Below are 18,381 nucleotides of genomic sequence, written 5' to 3'. Positions count from 1 at the left end.
CTTCAATCTCTAGGCTGGGTCGTCAATATGGCCAAAAGTCACCTGACCTCCTCGCAATCTCTAGAATATTTGGGGGCCAGGTTCGACACAGACTCGGGCTATGTATACCTACCCGAGCTAAGGCGGTGCAAGCTTCAGAATCAGGTCCGTCTGCTCCTGAGGATGCCCCACCCGCGAGCTTGGGACATTGTCCAGCTGCTGGGATCGATGACAGCCACATTGGAAGTGGTGCCCTGGGTGAGAGCGCACCTGAGACCTCTACAGTATTCTCTACTTCAAAGATGGTCTCCAGTTTCTCAGGATTATCAATGCAGACTTTCTTGGCTCCCTGCGGCCTGACTCAGCATGGAGTGGTGGCTCTCAGCATGCTGCGGTGAGGAATGCCGCTGGCACTCCCCGATTGGTGTCTAGTAGTGACAGATGCCAGCCTGAAGGGCTGGGGCGCACATTGGAAGGGGAAGCATGCCCAGGGTCTATGGACACCCGAGGAGTCGGAGTGGTCCATCAACCGCCTGGAGTTGAAAGCGGTGTTTCAGGTGCTTCTGGCCTTTCAAGTGACCCTGGAAGGATTGGCTGTCAGAGTGATGTCGGACAACACGACAGCAGTGGCCTACATAAATCGACAAGGCGGCACTCAGTGCAGAGCTCTAGCCGCGCAGGCCAAACAAATTTGCCACTGGGCCAAGCTGCATCTTCAGTTTCTGTCGGCAGCTCACATTGCAGGTCAGAGCAACGTGCAAGCTGATTATCTAAGCAGGCATCAGATCGATCCAGCAGAATGGGAACTAGCAGACAAATTATTCCTGCAGATATGTGCCAAATGGGGCAAGGCCGTGATGGATCTTATGGCGACAAGTTCAAATGCCAAAGTGCTTCTTCAGCAGACAGAGAGATCCTCGCTCGGCAGTTTTGGATACCTTGACTCAGCCCTGGCCTCCGGGCCTACTATATGTGTTCCCTCCGTGGCCCTTGATAGGGCGCGTGCTCCTGCGGATTCGGCTGCACCAAGGAGAAGTGGTCCTCATCGCCCTGGATTGGCCCAGGAGGCCTCGGTATACGGACCTCTGACAGATGCTAGTGGAGGCTCCCCTTCCTTTACCTCTGGTACCGAACCTGTTGTCACAGGGCCCGGTAGCCATGGAGGACGCCTGCCGCTTTGGTCTTATGGCATAGCGATTGAGAGGGCGCAATTGAGGGACAAAGGCTATTCAAACACAGTCATTTCCACTCTCCTGCAGGCCCGCAAGCGTTCCACTTCCGTGGCTTATGCCAGGATTTGGCGCCAGTTTGAGTTTTGGTGTGCTTCAAAAGCGATCACACCCATGCGGGCTCCTGTCTTGCCGAATCTGAACATTTTGCAGGATGGTGTACAAATAGGCTTGGCCTATAATTCCCTGCGGGTGCAAGTGGCAGCGTTGGCCTCCCTTCGTGGTAAGGTTGAAGGCGTGTCTTTAGCTGCTCATCCAGATGTGGCACGGTTTCTTAGTGGGGTGCTTCGACTCTGGCCTTCCGTGTGAGCACCCTGTCCAGCTTGGAACCTGGGGCTAGTTTTGAAGGCCCTGCAGGCTTCTCCTTTTGAGCCGCTTCGGCGAGCATCGGAGAAAGATTTGACACTAAAGGCCGTTTTTCTTGTGGCCATTACTTCGGCAAGACGGGTGTCAGAGCTCCAGGCGCTGTGCTGTAGAGACCCATTTCTGCAATTCTCAGAGTCCGGGGTCACGGTTCGGACCGTGCCTTCCTTCATGCCTAAGGTGGTTTCAGCGTTTCACCTAAACCAGCCTATTTTCTTGCCCTCCTTTGATAAGGAGGAGTTTCCAGAATCTTTTGGGCAGTTGCACCTGTTGGATGTGCGCAGGACTCTGCTGCAGTATCTGCGAGTTACTATCTCTTTCAAGATCTATGATCATCTGTTTGTTTTGCTATCAGGTCCTCGCAGAGGGTCTCCAGCGTCTAAAGCCACTATTGCCCGCTGGCTCAAAGAAACTATCTTTTCAGCTTATCTGCTTGCCGGTCGGTCTCCGCCTGTAGCCTTTAAGGCGCATTCTACCAGAGCGATTTCTTCCTCTTCGGCTGAAACTGGAGCACTCTCTCGTCAAGAGATATGCAGTGCAGCAACATGGGCTTCTAAGCTCTCTTTTGCCCGACATTACAGGCTGGATGTGGCTGCTAGGAGGGATGCGCGTTTTGGAGCACAAGTGCTAGCGCGTGGTGTGACCTGTTCCCACCCTATATAGGGATTGCTTTGTTACATCCCATACGTAATGGCTTCATCTGCTTGATGACAAGGAAGGGAAAATTAGGTTCTTACCTTGGTAATTTTCTTTCCTTTAGTCATAGCAGATGAAGCCATGAGCCCTCCCTGTATGATTGTCTGTATGCTGTGAATCTGTTTCAGGTTCTGTTCTTGTTTCCTGAAGTTCCTTCCTTGGGAGAAAGTTGGAAAACAGGATTCATGTTCACTTATAGGAGGATGAGTCCATTCCCTCCAGTTTATGTTTTGGAGGATGAGTTTATTCCCTCCATGAGGTTGCGTGTATCCCCTCCTGTTATACAATAAGGAGGACGAGTTTATTCCCTCCAGGAGGATATGTTCATTCCCTCCGTTTGAGTTAATGCCCTTGTTAAGGGGCCATCGTTCGCTGTGAGGAAAGTTCATGTTATTCCCATTGCAGTTTGCCATACTGCTTTGGAAGCTTCAAATACTGAAGAGGCAGTGGAGCTGGCTGGCCATGAGGCACTGTGAAAAGTTGAGTGCTCTCTATCTCCCCCTGCTGGTTGATGGACACAATCCATACGTAATGGCTTCATCTGCTATGACTAAAGGAAAGAAAATTACCAAGGTACGAACCTAATTTTCCCATATATGACAAGGAGGAATGGAACATATGAATTACAAAAAAAAAACATATGTTGAGGAAACAAACCATACATATTCCTTTCCATTAAGCAGTTGGGTGAGGTGACCCAGCCTGAGTAAGACCATAGGTTGGTTCTGGCTTCTGACATGCCCAGACAGTGTATTGTGGTGTCAACTCTTTACATCAGGATGCAAGTTTACAAAGCAAGATTGCCCAAAAGACTCTTCCAGAGATGGCTTTTATCAAATCCCTGATTTATTTTGATATCATCCACTGAGACACCCCAGCCTAAATGTCAGACCTGATAGACCTACCATGCAGGAATGCCAAAAAAATCATCCCGCACATTCCTTAATCTTCACTTCCCAACTGTAAAGGTCTAAAATACAAACTAACACATGCGTCAACCTTTTCCTACTTGAGCACACAATTCTGGAACACGCTGCCATGCAACTTAAAAATGCTCTATGAACTAACCAACTTCCGCAAATTACTGAAGACCCATCTCTTTAACAAGGCATACCACAAAGACCAACAAATATGAACTCCAATACAAATATCCAGAAATGCCTTACAATATTTGCTTGTTAAATTACTATTATGTTTTATCATTATCATGTTACCCAAGATCCTTCTATAATGCTAAATTTATATCTTCTTATATGCTTCCACTTTTCATGATGTATTGTAAGCCACATTGAGCCTGCAAAGAGGTGGGAAAATGTGGGATACAAATGCAATAAATAAATAAATAAATATGCGAGCAGTAGTTTGCAAAAATGTGGCTTTTTTCCCAGGGAGAACAGATTCCATCTGTAGGTGTGCATTGTGCAAGTATTACCAGAGTTTAATTTTGAAACGGCTGGCTGCTGTTTCTGAAAGAAGCAGGCTGCTGGGACCAAGCCCTTCTCCTTCCTTTGTCTTCTGCTTCCATGTCCTGTGACATAGCGACCAATCAGCAGACAGCTGCAGAAGAGGCAATTCAGAATGCAATCAGTGCAGCAGCTATTCACCGATTGGTTGCTGCTTTATTTCTCATGTCCACTAATTAATCTATACTTAGGATTCTAGCATGTCTTCCTGTTTTGGCTGAATTGTTAAATGGTTATACAGTGGGGGAAATAAGTATTTGATCCCTTGCTGATTTTGTAAGTTTGCCCACTGACAAAGACATGAGCAGCCCATAATTGAAGGGTAGGTTATTGGTAACAGTGAGAGATAGCACATCACAAATTAAATCCGGAAAATCACATTGTGGAAAGTATATGAATTTATTTGCATTCTGCAGAGGGAAATAAGTATTTGATCCCCCACCAACCAGTAAGAGATATGGCCCCTACAGACCAGGTAGATGCTCCAAATCAACTCGTTACCTGCATGACAGACAGCTGTCGGCAATGGTCACCTGTATGAAAGACACCTGTCCACAGACTCAGTGAATCAGTCAGACTCTAACCTCTACAAAATGGCCAAGAGCAAGGAGCTGTCTAAGGATGTCAGGGACAAGATCATACACCTGCACAAGGCTGGAATGGGCTACAAAACCATCAGTAAGACGCTGGGCGAGAAGGAGACAACTGTTGGTGCCATAGTAAGAAAATGGAAGAAGTACAAAATGACTGTCAATCGACAAAGATCTGGGGCTCCACGCAAAATCTCACCTCGTGGGTATCCTTGATCATGAGGAAGGTTAGAAATCAGCCTACAACTACAAGGGGGGAACTTGTCAATGATCTCAAGGCAGCTGGGACCACTGTCACCACGAAAACCATTGGTAACACATTACGACATAACGGATTGCAATCCTGCAGTGCCCGCAAGGTCCCCCTGCTCCGGAAGGCACATGTGACGGCCCGTCTGAAGTTTGCCAGTGAACACCTGGATGATGCCGAGAGTGATTGGGAGAAGGTGCTGTGGTCAGATGAGACAAAAATTGAGCTCTTTGGCATGAACTCAACTCGCCGTGTTTGGAGGAAGAGAAATGCTGCCTATGACCCAAAGAACACCGTCCCCACTGTCAAGCATGGAGGTGGAAATGTTATGTTTTGGGGGTGTTTCTCTGCTAAGGGCACAGGACTACTTCACCGCATCAATGGGAGAATGGATGGGGCCATGTACCGTACAATTCTGAGTGACAACCTCCTTCCCTCCGCCAGGGCCTTAAAAATGGGTCGTGGCTGGGTCTTCCAGCACGACAATGACCCAAAACATACAGCCAAGGCAACAAAGGAGTGGCTCAGGAAGAAGCACATTAGGGTCATGGAGTGGCCTAGCCAGTCACCAGACCTTAATCCCATTGAAAACTTATGGAGGGAGCTGAAGCTGCGAGTTGCCAAGCGACAGCCCAGAACTCTTAATGATTTAGAGATGATCTGCAAAGAGGAGTGGACCAAAATTCCTCCTGACATGTGTGCAAACCTCATCATCAACTACAGAAGACGTCTGACCGCTGTGCTTGCCAACAAGGGTTTTGCCACCAAGTATTAGGTCTTGTTTGCCAGAGGGATCAAATACTTATTTCCCTCTGCAGAATGCAAATAAATTCATATACTTTCCAAAATGTGATTTTCCGGATTTAATTTGTGATGTGCTATCTCTCACTGTTACCAATAACCTACCCTTCAATTATGGGCTGCTCATGTCTTTGTCAGTGGGCAAACTTACAAAATCAGCAAGGGATCAAATACTTATTTCCCCCACTGTATATCTAAAAGAAGCACTTAGCTGAGCTCTGCTTTAGGCTTGTGGGTGTTACTAATAATTCTAAGGCCACTGTGGGAGACAGGCAGGCTGCTGGCCTAGAAGAACCATTGATCCAATCAGTTTTATTTGTTCTGGAGAGGAGGAGTAGCCTAATGGTTAGTGCAGTGAGTTGAGATCCTGGGTTCAGTTCTCACCACACAACCCTTTGTGACCCTGGGCAAGTCACTCCGGGGTCCTTTTACTAAGCTGCAGGGAAAAGGGCCCTGTGGTAGCAGCGGGGGATGTTTTTCCCATGCGCCAGGGCCCTTTTTACTGCAGACGGTAAAATGCCCTCCCCACCAAAAATGGCCACACAGTAAGATAACTCCTACCCGCATGGCCATGCGGCAGGGAGCATTTACCACCACCCATTGAGGTGGTACGGCCGAAACACAACGTTGTGTCGAGTCAGTCTGTTTTTCAAATAAACTTTGCTTCAATTTACCACTTCAGTGGTCCTGTCCTTGGATAGCCTGGACTTCCCCCCCCCCCCACTTCCCTTTCTGTTTGAGTTTCTCCGTGGGACTTTTTGAGTTCTCCACGCAAGTGGAATCTCTTTAGACTGCACGATTACTGCCAGTTTAGTGCTGCACTAGGGAACAAAAAACTTTCCATGCACTCCAGCTGGAACTACTGCCGTTGGCTGCGTTGGGCTGGCGGTAGTTCCGTTTTACCGTGCAGTAAGCCTGTGTTGGGCTTACCGTTTTGTAAAAGACCTCTGAACCCTCCATTGCCCCAGGTACAAAACTGAGCCCACTAGGGACAGAGAAAGTACTTGCATATAGGACTGAATACCTGAACAACTTCTCAATACTCCATGATTCCAATCAGACTTCAGATCGCGCCACAGCACAGAAACGATGATAACCGCACTCATCGCCATCTTCAGAAGAGAAATCAGTTAGGGCAAGAACATACTACTACTGCAATTTGACATGTCCTCAGCCTTTGACATGGTAGACCACCACACCTTACTACGAATACTCAACAAGATTGGAATAAGTGGAGCAGTACTCAAATGGTTCAAGCAATTCCTAACTAGGAGGTCATACCAAGTCAAAATGAAAAATGAACTATCCTCCCCCTGGAAGACTCAATCAGGTGTTCCTCAAGGATCCCCGTTTCTCCAATCCTATTCAACGTCATGATGGTCCCATTAGCCAAAACACTCGCCAACCAAGGACTAAACCCATTCATCTATGCTGACAATGTGACCATACATATCCCCTTTGAAAGCGACATCACAAACATCTCAGAAAATTTTTTTAAAAAGGCCTAAGCACATTAGAAAATTGGGCCACCGCATTCAGTCTTAACAGAGACAAGACCCAATTTCTGGCAATAACAGCACCCCACAAACCACAGTACCCAGCATAATCATAGATGGGACTACATACCCCCTCACAAATAACCTAAAACTCCTGGAAGTAATCATTGATCAAAAACTGGCATTCAAATTCCAAGTCACAAAGATGGTAACAAACTCATTTCACACAATGTGGAAGCTGCAGAGAATCAGAAACAGCTTTCTTGCAAAAGTATTCCGACTTATAGTACAATCCACAGTCCTCACACACCTTGACTACTGCAACACAGTCTACTCTGGCTGCAAAGAGCAAGTCACCAAGAGACTACAAAGCAGCCAGACTCATCTTCAGAAAGCCTCAATACAAAAAGACCACCACTCTACTACAAGCTCTCCATTTGCTCCCCATCAAAGCTCGTATAACCTTCAAACTCTGTACCATGGTCTGGCTCATAATCCATGGTGAATCACCTACATACCTATCAGACATGATCATCTTACCTCTTAAGAACACATTGAAAGAGGTGAGAAACTATCTGAGTCTTCACTACCCTAGATGTCACAAACTTATCTACAAGACCGTTCACTCAGCGAACTTCCCATACCAAAGCTCCAAGCCGTGGAACGCCCTCTCCAAGGCACTAAGGGCCATAACACCCTACACCAACTTTCGGAAACAACTCAAGACCTACCTATTTTCTACCGCGGGGGCATTCCCGCAGGAATGGCTACCGCGCAGGTAATACATGTACTCTTACTGCTAAGCCAATGGGTGGCGTTAAGGGCTCAGGCTGTAAATAGACGATCGCTAGTTTTCATTTTGACGCACGTCCATTTCCCAGACCAACCCCCCCCCCTTTTTTCCATACACAGTGGAGAAGTACTCCAGCGTGCATCCAGTAGACGTGCCCACACTACCTCAGGCCACTTTTCGGCATGCCTTTGTAAAAGGGCCCCTATATATCAGATAACAATCCTGACATATATTAAATGACTTAAAGATATCTACTATGTATTTAAAATCACAGGGAGGTAAAAGCCTCAGCAAGCCAGGACTCTCTTTAATACATGGTCAATTCAAGGCTTCGGTGCAATCATAGGCATAAAAAAATTCACAATTAGTTTTTTTTGTTCACTAATTGTTCACAATTAGTGCTTTTTATACTTTTTATATTTTTTGTGCAAAAACACTTATGCCCAAATGTCCATTTTCATAGCAGCATTTTCCAATTATCCCTCTGTCTCTGACAACGGCCAATGTTTCGACAAACTGCATCAGGGATTGGCAGGGAGCTGTAGTCACTTTCTTCCCGCGAGATGTATTTCGCAACCTAATACAATCAATGGTATTAAGCCATTTAGATTACTGCAACGGAATATATGCAGGTTGTAAAGAACAACCAATTAAGAAACTTCAGACCGCCTAGAATACAGCAGCTAGACAATCTTCGGAAAATCAAAATTTGAAAGTGCCAAACCCCTGCGTGAAAAATTGCATTGGCTTCCCTTCAAAGAATGCATTGCCTTCAAGGTTTGCACTCTGGTCCACAGGATTATTTACAGCGTAGTTCCTGAATACATGTTGAACCTAATAAATCTGCCACCCAGAAACAGTACCAGTCTATCCCGAACTTACTTAAATTTACATTATCAAGACTGCAATGGTCTTAGATACAAATCAACTTATGCACCCAGCTTCTCTTACATAAGTACACAACTGTGGAACGCACTGCCTAAAACCGTGAAATCAATTCATAACCATCTTAACTTCAGGAAGTCACTGAAAACCACCTTGTTTAAGAAGGCCTACCTCTCAGACCCAACTTCCTGTGATACAGCAAAACTATGGACCGTATTGGACTTTTTATCATATCTTTGTTGCCTTACACTCATGTTATTTATAGGTTTACTACTATTTTGTGTATTTGTATTTTACCGAACCGGAGCCTGCCTGTACGGTATTATGTAAGCCACATTGAGCCTGCAACTAAGTGGGAAAATGTGGGGTATAAATGTGTTAAATAAATAAAATGAATTAATTAATCAGCAACACTTTCATCACTGCTGTACCGGGGCTCTGGCAGTCCCCCATGCCAGCTTTACCCACTGTGACTCCATAATATCAATTGAACAGCCTCATGCGTCTCAGCTCTCTCTGTAAAGTTGTATGTATAGAGCACTGCTGGCAGCACATCGGTCTCCCATGACCCAAGCTTATTGGTGTAAAGTGATAATATATTGACTCTAGAGAGGTGTCTCGTTAAAGCTAAGAGCATCACTCCTACAGTGTGTCCCTTATCCCAAACTGCTCAAGGTCTAGACCATGGGAAGGCCTTTATACACAGAGGGCCGCATGAATGTTTGTACCACCCCTTGTGGGCTCCAACATTACGGAATGTGAAAACCGCGTTACTTTTACTTCGTTACTATACCTTAGCCGGTTCGGGTGCCTGACCCTTCCCCGGTTTAACTCCTAACCAGTTATTTTTCTAGTGGTTCTCTTTTTAACTCATAACAGGCTATCTGTTAACCGCTTATCTTTTTAGTGGTTTGTTTTAACCACATATTTAATTATATTAGGCTTTGGCCGGTCTGTATTAGCACAGGTTGTGTTTTGAAATCCAAGCCTCTTTCATGTTTACAAAATAGTTAAAATTGATACAACATTTTTCTAGCGTGCATGTTAGTGCATGTTTTGTTTTCTTTTCTGTATGCAACATAGTCTGGGATCACACTATTCTAATATGTAATTACCTCTCCTTTACCTCTAGTCCTTATCAGAATGCAGGAGTTGATGTGAGAAGTCACTCGGCAACAGTGATCATAAAATAATTAAAATTGAGGGCTCCTTTTACGAAGCTGCCGCAAAAGGGGCCTGCGCTGGCGTCGGTGTGTGTGTTTGACGCGTGCTGAGGCCCCCTTTTACCGCAGCGGTTAAAAGACAGGTCTTTTTTTTTTTTTTCAGGAAATGGCCGTTCAGCAAATAAAGTGGTTGCCGTGCGGCCATTTTGGGGGGAAGCACTTACCGCCACCCATTGAGGTGGCGGTAAGGGCTCCCGTGCTAACCTGGCGGTAACTGGGCAGTGCGTGACACTACTCGATTATCGCTGGGTACACACTGGCACTACAAAAATAAACATTTTTTGTAGCAACGAATATGACATGCGCTGGGGGTGGGAGCTACAGCCGGGCTGCTGCGGTAGCCCAGCAGTACTTCCCTTTTAGCGAGCGGTAAGCCGATGTTGGGCTTAGCGTCACTTTGTAAAAGGACCCCTGAGTTAACATTGAGGAAAACTGCATTTGCATTTAACTTTCAATAGGGTGACTGTCATAAATCAAGGAAAATGGTTTAAAAAAAAAAAGCAGCTAAAAGGAGCAGCTGCAAAGGTCAAGATGTTACATCAAGCACAGACATTGTTTAAAAATAACATATTGGAAGCCCAACCGGATGTATGCAACGTATTCTAAAAGGCGAAATAAAGATGGTTACTGAAGACCCATCTCTGTAGCAAGGCTTACCACAAAGATCAACCAATGTGAATATACATAAATCCTCCACACGTAGTTAGAAATGTCTTATAATATCTGCTTGTCATACTACTATCATGTCTTATTATCATGTTAGCAAAACTTTTCTGTGACACTAAATTCCTATTTTTCTATTATATTTCCACTATCCATGATGTATTGTAAGCCACATTGAGCCTGCAAAGAGGTGGGAAAATGTGGGATACAAATGCAATAAATGAATAAATAAAATATGAGGTGAAAAAGGCTATTATAACCAAAAGAACATCTTTCAAAAATAGGAATGGACCCAGACAAAGAGAATAGGAAACAGCTTAAGCACTGACATGTTAGATGCATAGCACTCATAAAGAGTGTTTGAAAATAAACTTGCTATTGAGGCTAGAAAAAAACCCAAACAAAAACCCATAACAAAATCTTTTTCAAGTACATTCCATGCGGGAAGTCTGTGAGGGAGTCAGTTGAACCAGAAGAGAGTAGAGCAGTGGTTCCCAAACCTGATCCTGGAGTCACCCCAGCCAGTCAGGTTTTCAGGGTACCCACAATGAGCATTCATGAGCGAAATTTGCATGCACTGCCACCACTGCATGCAAATATATCTCATGAATATTCATTGTGGATATACTGAAAACCTAACTGACTGGCGTGCCTCCAGGACCAGGTTTGAGGACCACTGGAGTACAGGTTGACCGAATGACGAGCCAACTGAGAATGTTGCTTGAAAATCCTTTTATTCAAAGCACCAGGGGGATGACCCGACACGGGCCATGTTTCGGCAGATGGTGTCGTCTGCCTCAGGGGTTACAACAGTATTCTAATAACAAAAGACATATATATTTATGCAAACACATCATTCTACAAGATATGATGAACTAATGGAACATGTAATAATTGATTTGATTTGCTTACTTTATTTTTGTCTATTAGATTGTAAGCTCTTTGAGCAGGGACTGTCTTTCTTCTATTTTTGTGCAGCGCTGCGTACGCCTTGTAGCGCTATAGAAATGCTAAATAGTAGTAGTAGTAATAACAGCTCAGTGCTTGAATATCATTTCCAAAACTCCTAAAAGTGAGTGGATAACATCAACACAAAGCCTCAGCAGCAACTTGATTCACACAGGACTATATCCTGTAACTTGTCTGCTTTGTCATTGGCTCCGATTTCTCAATAATGCTTTTTCATAAGACTTTTTGATTTTTTTACAAAATACTTGTAAATATCTTCACCGATAAACCATGGTAAGGTTGTGAGTGGTTACGCTTCTCCTCCAGAGATCTGCTGGCATCTGCCACTCACCTGGTGAAGGGTGTTGTATTATTTCAGCTGCAACTCAAATGACACAATGCTGAAACATTATAGACACACCCCTGTTTTGTGATACAGTATGGGGGAGGGGCAGGGGAGGGAGCATTGTGCTTATCAAAACTGAAGATGAAGGGAGGCCTCTTTAAGGCAAGGGGTGAAAGCTGAACTTCAGAGAAGGGTTGTAACGTCTGGGTTAGAGACCTATGAGAAAATTTCATGTCGGAAACAAAATCCATTTTTGAGAGAGAGAAAATAAGATGGCACTGATGACATGCTATAAATTGTAATCAAGAAATCAAATTACCAACTCAAAATCTAATTGTACGAATAAGCTTATCATAGAGCTAGCAGATTCTCATTAAACAAACTCAAAATAAAGGAAGGAAAAAAGCCTCAGAAAAATAATGATTAAAGCACCAATTCCTTCATGCTTAATATTTTTCAATTATAGGCACATACCTCCGGATTCTATATATGGCGCACGAGTAGCGTGCGTAATATTTGTGCGTGTGGCCAATTTACGTAATGAGCCCATTAGTCATGATAATTGACCAATAATGACCAATTATCAACACCGATTGGGCATAATTAGCATTTACGTGCACCCGTTTTCAGGTGTATTCTAAAAAGCGACACGCATAAATTCCCATGCGTGCAGCCAAAAAGGGGATGTGGTCATGGGAGGAATGTGGGTGCGTCAGAGCCATCAATCACATCTATGCGAGCGCTTGTAGAATTTGGGGGAGCGCACCTAGATTTAGGCGCAGGTACTGACATAAATAGCTACGCCTAAATCTAGTCATGTCCACCTGGCCTATGCGCCATTCTGTAAACCGCTTATGAATGTGGACGCGGCATATAGAATACCGCTAGGCACGTGAATCGGACGCATCTAGATTTTAGTCACTATATATAGAATCCAGCCCATAGGTCTACCGCAGCCACCGGCAGTAGGTCCACCTCGAGTGCGAGCCATTTCCGTCGATACGGAAAATGATTTCATAGATTCTAGCATGCCGCTAACCCACTGGTAATCGCTGCTGCTCAGTTAGTGCAGGAGCCCTTACCGCCACCTCAGTGGGTAGCGGTAACTGCTCCCCCCCCCCCCCCCCCCCCGCATGGCCAAGTGGTAATAATGATCTTACCAGCAGTAAAAAGGACCCTGGTGCGCGGCAAAAACAGCCCCCCACCGCTAGCACAGGGCCCTTTTTACCGCAGCTTGGCAAAAGGACCCCATAGTGACTAGTTTTATTGTTCATTTAGCTGAGATAACCATGAGTTTGCTTATTGAGAATCCGGTGGCTCTATGATAAATGTACTCTTACATTAGATTTTGAGTTGGTAATTTGATTTTTTGATTAGGAATTTTTGATATTGAACTCGCCTAAAGTTTTGATACTATAAATTGTGCCAAATGTTATTAACGGGGTACTCGAGTGTCACACCCATTTTGTCTTCTTATCCTCAGACTCGGAAGCTTACCAAGGTGGAGCGTCAGCGGTTTAGCGAGGAGGTGGAAATGCTGAAGGGTCTCCAGCACCCCAACATCGTCCGTTTCTATGATTCCTGGAAGTCCACCGTAAAGGGACAGATTTGCATTGTGTTAGTCACAGAGCTGATGACATCAGGGACTCTGAAAACGTAAGCGATGGGTCCTGCTGAGGGAGGGGAAACGAGATGCAGGAAAGTGCTTTGGCAGCCATTGGTAGACACTGCTGTTAAGTCTGTGGAAACGTCTGCTTGAACAAGTTTGATGCCAGGAAATTTGGATTTCATAAAAATAATCACAGAATCCCTCCCCTCTCTTGCCCAAGCCACTATATTCAATTCTAATTTGTATCTGATATCACCCAGAGATCTCTCTCTCTCTCTCTCTCTGGATTTGTAAGACACATTGAGCCTGCATTTTTGTGGGGATAATGTGGGGTATAAATACACTGATAAATAAAATAAATAAATATCTTGTCTCGTTCAACAATTATTTCTTGTTGGTATGTTGCTTGCAACCCTGTTGATATTGATTTTATGTGCTAATCTATCATTCTGGACAAAAGAAAGGAAAACATGGACCAGACATTCAGACCATGGGTGATATCCAGCTATGTTGTTATACCAGGATTTGACCCGTCCAGATATGACAACCAAACTCCGTTTAAAAATTGGTGGATAGCTGGTTATATCGCGTGATATAAGCAGTTATCCGCCAGCTGCTAACCGCGGATATTCATTGGAGGGTAGCCGGTTGTCCCCACTGACCATTGGCAGATACCGGTTAAGTGCTGTTTAACCAGCCAGCATCTGTTCTGTCCGGTCAAATAGCGCTAAATATCAGGCGGAATGTTTTTTTTTTTTAATAATATGCTATTCAAAGATTTGGATTATTTTCTTCGCCCCACCCTTTTCACCACCATTTCCCCTTAGCAATTTGCATATTTTAAATCTAGACTGAAAGCCCACCTCTTTAACATTGCTTTTGACTCGTAACCACTTGTAACCACTCGCCTCCACCTACCCTCCTCTCCTCCTTCCTGTACACATTAATTGATTTGATTTGCTTACTTTATTTTTTGTCTATTAGATTGTAAGCTCTTTGAGCAGGAACTGTCTTTCTTCTATGTTTGTGCAGCGCTGCGTACGCTTTGTAGCGCTATAGAAATGCTAAATAGTAGTAGTAGTAGTGTTATTTAAGAGATCTTGATATACCACTAAATACATATGGTGCTCTTAAGCAACTTACAACAAAATGTAATTGAAAAAGTAGGAAAGGAAATTACATTATATTAATCATATCGGGAAGGGATTTTAGTTCACACCTTTAGCAGTAATAGTTACATTCAGGTACTCTAGATATTTTCCTGCCCTAAGAGGGCTTACAGTTTAAGGGCCTCTTTTACTAAACTGCGCTAGTGATTCCCGGCGTGGCAATGCCAGCAAAGCTAATTCTATATTAAATTTGCGGAAATTGCACGCACAAATTTGAGTGTGCAATTTAATTGAATAATGAACCAATTAGCACCAATAATTGGCTTGTTAACAATCATTTCTTGGCACTAATTAGGTTTAATTGGAACTTACATGCGTACATTTAGGAACGGGATCAGCACCTACATTATAGACCGGTGAGTCTGACGTCGGTGCCGGGCAAGATGGTGGAGGCTATTATTAAGAATAAAATTGCAGAGCATATACAAAAACATGGACTGATGAGACAAAGTCAGCACGGATTTAGTGAAGGGAAGTCTTGCCTCACCAATCTAATGCATTTTTTTGAGGGGGTAAGCAAACATGTGGACAATGGGGAGACGGTTGATATTGTATATCTGGATTTTCAGAAGGCGTTTGACAAAGTGCCGCACGAAAGACTCCTGAAGAAATTGCAGAGTCATGGAATCGGAGGTAGGGTATTATTATGGATTAAGAACTGGTTGAAAGATAGGAAGCAGAGAGTAGGATTGCGTGGCCAGTATTCTCAGTGGAGGAGGGTAGTTAGTGGGGTCCCGCAGGGGTCTGTGCTGGGTCCGTTGCTTTTTAATGTATTTATAAATGACCTAGAGATGGGAATAACTAGTGAGGTAATTAAATTCGCCGATGACACAAAATTATTCAGGGTCGTCAAGTCGCAGGAGGAATGTGAACGATTACAGGAGGACCTTGCGAGACTGGGAGAATGGGCGTGCAAGTGGCAGATGAAGTTCAATGTTGACAAGTGCAAAGTGATGCATGTGGGTAAGAGGAACCCGAATTATAGCTACGTCTTGCAAGGTTCCACGTTAGGAGTTACGGATCAAGAAAGGGATCTGGGTGTCGTCGTCGATGATACGCTGAAACCTTCTGCTCAGTGTGCTGCTGCGGCTAGGAAAGCGAATAGAATGTTGGGTGTTATTAGGAAGGGTATGGAGTCCAGGTGTGCGGATGTTATAATGCCGTTGTATCGCTCCATGGTGCGACCGCACCTGGAGTATTGTGTTCAGTACTGGTCTCCGTATCTCAAAAAAGATATAGTAGAATTGGAAAAGGTACAGCGAAGGGCGACGAAAATGATAGTGGGGATGGGACGACTTTCCTATGAAGAGAGGCTGAGAAGGCTAGGGCTTTTCAGCTTGGAGAAGAGACGGCTGAGGGGAGATATGATAGAAGTGTATAAAATAATGAGTGGAATGGATCGGGTGGATGTGAAGCGACTATTCACGCTATCCAAAAATACTAGGACTAGAGGGCATGAGTTGAAGCTACAGTGTGGTAAATTTAAAACGAATCGGAGAAAATTTTTTTTCACCCAACGTGTAATTAGACTCTGGAATTCGTTGCCGGAGAACGTGGTACGGGCGGTTAGCTTGACGGAGCTTAAAAAGGGGTTAGATAGATTCCTAAAGGACAAGTCCATAGACCGCTATTAAATGGACTTGGAAAAATTCCGCATTTTTAGGTATAACTTGTCTGGAATGTTTTTACGTTTGGGGAGCGTGCCAGGTGCCCTTGACCTGGATTGGCCACTGTCGGTGACAGGATGCTGGGCTAGATGGACCTTTGGTCTTTCCCAGTATGGCACTACTTATGTACTTATGTACTTATGTACATTTTACAAGTGAGTTAGAAAAAAAAGGGGAGTGAGAATGGGAGGGTCATGAGTAGAGTGGGGGGGAGCGTTCCTAGCTTTTTTGTGCATTGCTATAGAATAGCGGGGATTTGCGCCACATTTCAAGTGGTGCAAATGGCTGCACCTGACTATAAGGCTAACACCTTAAGTGGGAACAATTGATCAATCTTAAGCCCATCCAGCGTTTTCCCACTAGACGTTTACTGGAACCCTGAAAACCTGAGCGGTGCTCCTTGCATATAGAAATTGTTTAAATCAAGGGTTTGTAGCAGCCACCTCGTCACCAGTTCTCAAAGGGTTCAAACGCCAATTTGCAATCAATTCTTTTCTATTTTACATTTTAAATTTCCCTACAAATTATATCTTCATCAATTACATTGATTTATATTGATTTAAATGCACTTCTTCAACCTATACTTATCTTAGGCAGAGCATAAATCAAGTGGGTGATACCTGTCTGACATGATCATGTTCCCTCCCCCCCCCCCCCCTGGCTGTTTCAAGGACCTTCCCCTAAAACAATGTAAACAAACATATTAAGCAATACCCCTAAGGCAAGGTTCCCCTTAAGAGCTTCTCCCATGGGATTAATAAATAGAATTTACCTCAATTCAGCACCAACTCAGCTCCTTTGTTCCTTTGTGTCAGAGACTTCCCTGCCAAGATGGCGACAGCATTTTCTAAACAACTTATAAGTACATAAGTATTGCCATACTGGGAAAGACCAAAGGTCCATCAAGTCCAGCATCCTGTTGCCAACAGTGGCCAATCCAGGTCACAAATATCTGGCAAAATCCCAAAAAAGTACTAAATACAGTGGTGGAAATAAGTATTTGATCCCTTGCTGATTTTGTAAGTTTGCCCACTGACAAAGACATGAGCAGCCCATAATTGAAGGGTAGGTTATTGGTAACAGTGAGAGATAGCACATCACAAATTAAATCCGGAAAATCACATTGTGGAAAGTATATGAATTTATTTGCATTCTGCAGAGGGAAATAAGTATTTGATCCCCCACCAACCAGTAAGAGATCTGGCCCCTACAGACCAGGTAGATGCTCCAAATCAACTCGTTACCTGCATGACAGACAGCTGTCGGCAATGGTCACCTGTATGAAAGACACCTGTCCACAGACTCAGTGAATCAGTCAGACTCTAACCTCTACAAAATGGCCAAGAGCAAGGAGCTGTCTAAGGATGTCAGGGACAAGATCATACACCTGCACAAGGCTGGAATGGGCTACAAAACCATCAGTAAGACGCTGGGCGAGAAGGAGACAACTGTTGGTGCCATAGTAAGAAAATGGAAGAAGTACAAAATGACTGTCAATCGACAAAGATCTGGGGCTCCACGCAAAATCTCACCTCGTGGGGTATCCTTGATCATGAGGAAGGTTAGAAATCAGCCTACAACTACAAGGGGGGAACTTGTCAATGATCTCAAGGCAGCTGGGACCACTGTCACCACGAAAACCATTGGTAACACATTACGACATAACGGATTGCAATCCTGCAGTGCCCGCAAGGTCCCCCTGCTCCGGAAGGCACATGTGACGGCCCGTCTGAAGTTTGCCAGTGAACACCTGGATGATGCCGAGAGTGATTGGGAGAAGGTGCTGTGGTCAGATGAGACAAAAATTGAGCTCTTTGGCATGAACTCAACTCGCCGTGTTTGGAGGAAGAGAAATGCTGCCTATGACCCAAAGAACACCGTCCCCACTGTCAAGCATGGAGGTGGAAATGTTATGTTTTGGGGGTGTTTCTCTGCTAAGGGCACAGGACTACTTCACCGCATCAATGGGAGAATGGATGGGGCCATGTACCGTACAATTGTGAGTGACAGCCTCCTTCCCTCCGCCAAGGCCTTAAAAATGGGTCGTGGCTGGGTCTTCCAGCACGACAATGATCCAAAACATACAGCCAAGGCAACAAAGGAGTGGCTCAGGAAGAAGCACATTAGGGTCATGGAGTGGCCTAGCCAGTCACCAGACCTTAATCCCATTGAAAACTTATGGAGGGAGCTGAAGCTGCGAGTTGCCAAGCG

The 18,381-nt window shown here is 44.6% G+C and overlaps 1 protein-coding gene across 1 annotated transcript in view; it reads left to right on the top strand.

The window, feature by feature from the left end:
- The window catches only part of WNK4 (WNK lysine deficient protein kinase 4), a 443,184-nt gene that overhangs the window by 238,841 nt on the left and 185,962 nt on the right, over positions 1-18,381 (top strand). Inside the window, exon 3 of the mRNA XM_030220935.1 lies at positions 13,209-13,381. Within this exon, the coding sequence (XP_030076795.1) occupies positions 13,209-13,381 (173 nt within the window). The remainder of the gene's footprint in view (positions 1-13,208; positions 13,382-18,381) is intronic.

The sequence above is a fragment of the Microcaecilia unicolor genome, chromosome 12 (genome assembly GCF_901765095.1).
Source record: "Microcaecilia unicolor chromosome 12, aMicUni1.1, whole genome shotgun sequence".
In the NCBI taxonomy this organism is placed as follows: domain Eukaryota; kingdom Metazoa; phylum Chordata; class Amphibia; order Gymnophiona; family Siphonopidae; genus Microcaecilia; species Microcaecilia unicolor.
The sequence above is the reverse complement of the archived record's forward strand: the minus strand, read 5'-3'. Positions and strand labels throughout refer to the sequence as shown.